The 4,341-nt window shown below is 42.8% G+C and overlaps 1 protein-coding gene across 1 annotated transcript; it reads right to left on the minus strand.

Moving 5' to 3' along the window:
- Nucleotides 1-902: 902 nt before the first annotated feature.
- On the minus strand, nucleotides 903-3,415 carry LOC118764394. Its single transcript, XM_036505166.1, has 4 exons — nucleotides 2,907-3,415; nucleotides 1,793-2,865; nucleotides 1,185-1,542; nucleotides 903-1,044 (listed from the first exon to the last, which is right to left on the minus strand). Exons 1-4 carry the CDS (start codon nucleotides 3,413-3,415, stop codon nucleotides 903-905), a joined length of 2,082 nt encoding a protein of 693 aa, XP_036361059.1.
- Between the last annotated feature and the right edge of the window lie 926 nt (nucleotides 3,416-4,341).

The raw sequence follows: 4,341 nt of genomic DNA on the forward strand, positions 1-4,341 counted from the left end.
GGGAGGGGGACAGTCGATTAGATCGACCCCAGTACACAACTGGTACTTAATTTATCGACCCCGAAAGGATGAAAGACAAAGTCAACCTCGGCGGAATTTGAACTCAGAAATATCGTTAAGCATTTCGCCCGGTGTGCTAACGTTTCTGCCTTGTAGGTACAATATATTATTAGGCGTTTGTCTAAGGCGGCGAGCTGGCAGAAATGTTAGCACGCCGGGCGAAATGCTTAGCGATATTTTGTCTGCCACTACGTTCTGTGTTCAAATTTCGCCACGGTCGACTTCGCCTTTCATCCTTTCGGGATCGATAAATTAAGTACCAGTGAAACACTGGGGTCGATGTAATCAACTATCCCCTTCCCTATAAACTTCAGATTATTACGCGCATATCTGTACAAATATCTGCCATATGTGTGTATATATGCATGTAAATGTGAGTGTGTGTGTGTGTATTTATATATTCATGTATATAAAGATGTGAATATATACATAAATACATATATATATATATATACACACACATATAGGTATAAGTATATATATATATATGTGTGTGTATATATATATGTGTGTATATATATATATGTATATGTGTGTGTATATATATATGCTTACAGACATATACACACATGATTATTTATTTACGAAGATATCGACAACATTTAACAGTACTCCTATGGATGTGAGATATAATTGTTAACAGTTTTTGCTGTAACTTAGGACATAATACAGCGGTCTGAACAAGATATCATGTACAGTAGCTATGGACAGCAGAAAACATATTGATTCTTCAGCCACTGCAATAATTCACCGGTAGATCGCACAACATGAGTCATCTCTTTCCTGGGAGGTCATGTCACAGAGCATCTTGACAAAACTAAATAGATGTCGACTGATCTCAGTTAATCAAACCGTTTGAGTAGATTTTCATCGTTGGAAACACATTTGAGATCCACTGACATATGGATCCAGTTGGAGAGCTGACATAGGAATCTTGTTGGAAAGCTGACATAGAAATCCTGTTGGAGAGCTGACATAGGAATTCTGGTGGAGAGCTGACATAGGAATCTTATTGGATAGCTGACTTTGCAATCCTGCTGAAGAGCTGATATAGGAATCTTGTTGGAGAGCTCACACAGGAATCCTGGTGGAAAGCTGACATTGGATCCCGTTGGAGAGCTTACTTTGCAATCCTGTTGGAGAGCTGATATAGGAATCCTGTTGGAGAGCTGACATAGGAATCTTGCTGGAGAGCTGATATAGGAATCCTGTTGGAGAGCTGATATAGGAATCTTGTTGGGGAGCGGACACAGGAATCTTGTTGGAGAGCTGGTATAGGAATCCTTTCGGAGAGCTGATATAGGAATCCTGTTGGAGAGCTGACATAGGAACCTTGTTGGAGAGCTGATATAGGAATCCTGTTGGAGAGCTGACATAGGAATCTTGCTGGAGAGCTGATATAGGAATCCTGTTGGAGAGCTGACATAGGAATCTTGTTGGGGAGCTGACATAGGAATCTTGTTGGAGAGCTGGCATAGGAATCTTGCTGGAGAGCTGATATAGGAATCCTGGTGGAGAGCTGATATAAGAATCTTGTTGAGGAGCTGACATAGGAATCTTGTTGGAGAGCTGATATAGGAATCCTTTCGGAGAGCTGATATAGGAATCCTGTTTGAGAGCTGACATAGGAATCTTGTTGGAGAGCCGACATAGGAATCTTGTTGGAGAGCTGATATAGGAATCCTGTTGGAGAGCTAACATAGGAATCTTGTTGGAGAGCTGACATAGGAACCTTGTTGGAGAGCTGACATAGGAATCCTGTTGAAGAGCTGACATAGGAATCCTGTTGGAGAGCTGACATAGGAATCTTGTTGGAGAGCTGACATAGGAATCTTGTTGGAGAGCTGATATAGGAATCCTGTTGGAGAGCTGACATAGGAATCCTGGTGGAGAGCTGACATAGGAATCCTGTTGGAGCGCTGACATAGGAATCTTATTGGATAGCTGACTTTGCAATCCTGTTGAAGAGCTGATATAGGAATCTTGTTGGAGAGCTCACATAGAAATCCTGGTGGAGAACTGACATAGGATCCTGTGGGAGAGCTGACATAGGAATCCTGTTGGAGAGCTGATATAGGAATCCAGTTGGAGAGCTGACATAGGAATCTTGTTGGAGAGCTGACATAGGAATCTTGTTGGAGAGCTGACATAGGAACCTTGTTGGAGAGCTGATATAGGAATCCTGTTGGAGAGCTGATATAGGAATCCTGTTGGAGAGCTGACATAGGAATCTTGTTGGAGAGCTGATATAAGAATCCAGTTGGAGAGCTGATATAGGAATCCTGTTGGAGAGCTGATATAGGAATCCTGTTGGAGAGCTGATATAGGAATCCTGTTGGAGAGCTGACATAGGAATCCTGTTGGTGAGCTGACATAGGAATCTTGCTGGAGAGCTGACATAGGAATCTTGTTGGAGAGCTGACATAGGATCCTGTTGGAGAGTTGACTTTGCAATCCTGTTGGAGAGCTGGTATAGGAATCTTGCTGGAGAGCTGACATAGGAATCTTGTTGGAGAGCTGATATAGGAATCCTGTTGGAGAGCTGACATACGAATCTTGTTGGAGAGCTGACATAGGAATCCTGTTGGAGAGCTGACAGAGGATCCTGTTGGAGAGCAGACATAGGAATCCTGTTGGAGAGCTGACATAGGAATCCTGTTGGAGAGCTGACATAGGAATCTTGTTGGAGAGCTGATATAGGAATCCTGTTGAAGAGCTGATATAGGATTATTGTTGGAGAGCTGACTTCGCAATCCAGTTGGAGAGCTGACATAGGAATCTTGATGGAGAGCTGATATAGGAATCCTGTTGAAGAGCTGATATAGGATTCTTGTTGGAGAGCTGACTTTGCAATCCTGTTGGAGAGCTGACATAGTAATCTTGATGGAGAGCTGATATAGGAATCTTGTTGGAGAGCTGATATAGGATCCTGTTTGAGAGCTGACATAGGATTCTGTAGGAGAGCTGACTTTGCAATCCTGTTGGAGAGCTGACATAAGTATCCTGTTGAAGTGCTGATACAGGAATCTTGTTGGAGAGCTGACATAGGAATCTTGTTGGGGAGCTGATATAAGAATCTTGTTGGAGGGCTGTTATAGGAATCTTGTTGGAGAGCTGATATAAGAATCTTGTTAGAGAGCTGACTTTGCAATCCTGTTGGAGAGCTGACATAGGAATCCTGTTGGAGAGCTGACATAGGAATCTTGTTGGAGAGCTGACATAGGAATCCTGTTGGAGAGCTGACATACGAATCATGCTGGAGAGCTGTCATAGGAATCCTGTTGGAGAGCTGACATAGGAATCTTGTTGGAGAGCTGACATAGGAATCCTGTTGGAGAGCTGACATACGAATCATGCTGGAGAGCTGACATAGGAATCCTGTTGGAGAGCTGACATAGGAATCTTGTTGGAGAGCTGACATAGGAATCCTGTTGGAGAGCTGACATAAGAATCATGCTGGAGAGCTGACATAGGAATCCTGTTGGAGAGCTGACATAGGAATCTTGTTGGAGAGCTGACATAGGAATCCTGTTGGAGAGCTGACATAGGAATCTTGCTGGAGAGCTGACATAGGAATCCTGTTGGAGAGCTGACATAAGAATCATGCTGGAGAGCTGACATAGGAATCTTGTTGGAGAGCTGACATAGGAATCCTGTTGGAGAGCTGACATAGGAATCTTGCTGGAGAGCTGACATAGGAATCCTGTTGGAGAGCTGACATAAGAATCATGCTGGAGAGCTGACATAGGATTCTTGTTGGAGAGCTGGCATAGGAGTCTTGTTGGAGAGCTTACATACTGTAAACATGTCGGGTCTGTGATAGACCTCAGAAAGGCTTCGATGACCGAAACATTTCACTTGGTAAGATCGAGGTGTTACACCCGAGCATTAGCTTGTATTATGCAGTTAAACTCCAGCTCTGTACTGTTTGATTTTACAGCAAGAATCGTACATAGCCGTATTTTATCACCGTCATTATCCTTACACAATTCTGTAGCAACGTATGAGGAGGCATTCTGAAATCTCACCGAAGGTATATGAAGACAAGACTTGATGCTAATCTGTTTAAAAGGTCAAAATTTAAAACTGACAGTTAGTTATCCTATATCTTAGTAAAAGAAATGTTTTCTCACTGTTGTGTCTTTGTTACTGATAGTGCAGAGACTTTGTAGAGCCGAGTGGATGCTTTTGGTGGTGTGGCCTCAAAGTTCGTTTTAAATATTAACACCCGGAAAGCTGGAATTGTTTGTCAGTCAAAGCTTCATGCAAGCCAAATGGCAC

The sequence above is a fragment of the Octopus sinensis genome, linkage group LG8, assembly GCF_006345805.1.
Source record: "Octopus sinensis linkage group LG8, ASM634580v1, whole genome shotgun sequence".
Classification (NCBI taxonomy): domain Eukaryota; kingdom Metazoa; phylum Mollusca; class Cephalopoda; order Octopoda; family Octopodidae; genus Octopus; species Octopus sinensis.

Excerpts from the sequence above, each read along its gene's own strand:
- LOC118764394 (XM_036505166.1), bottom strand. The coding sequence starts at position 3,415 with ATGATTCGTATGTCAGCTCTCCAACAGGATTCCTATGTCAGCTCTCCA. Across the intron at positions 2,866-2,906 it reads CTCTCCAACAGGATTGCAAA|GATTCCTATATCAGCTCTCC; the intron begins GTCAGCTCTCCA and ends GCTCTTCAACAG. Across the intron at positions 1,045-1,184 it reads CTCTCCAACAGGATTGCAAA|AATTCCTATGTCAGCTCTCC; the intron begins GTAAGCTCTCCA and ends GCTCTCCACCAG.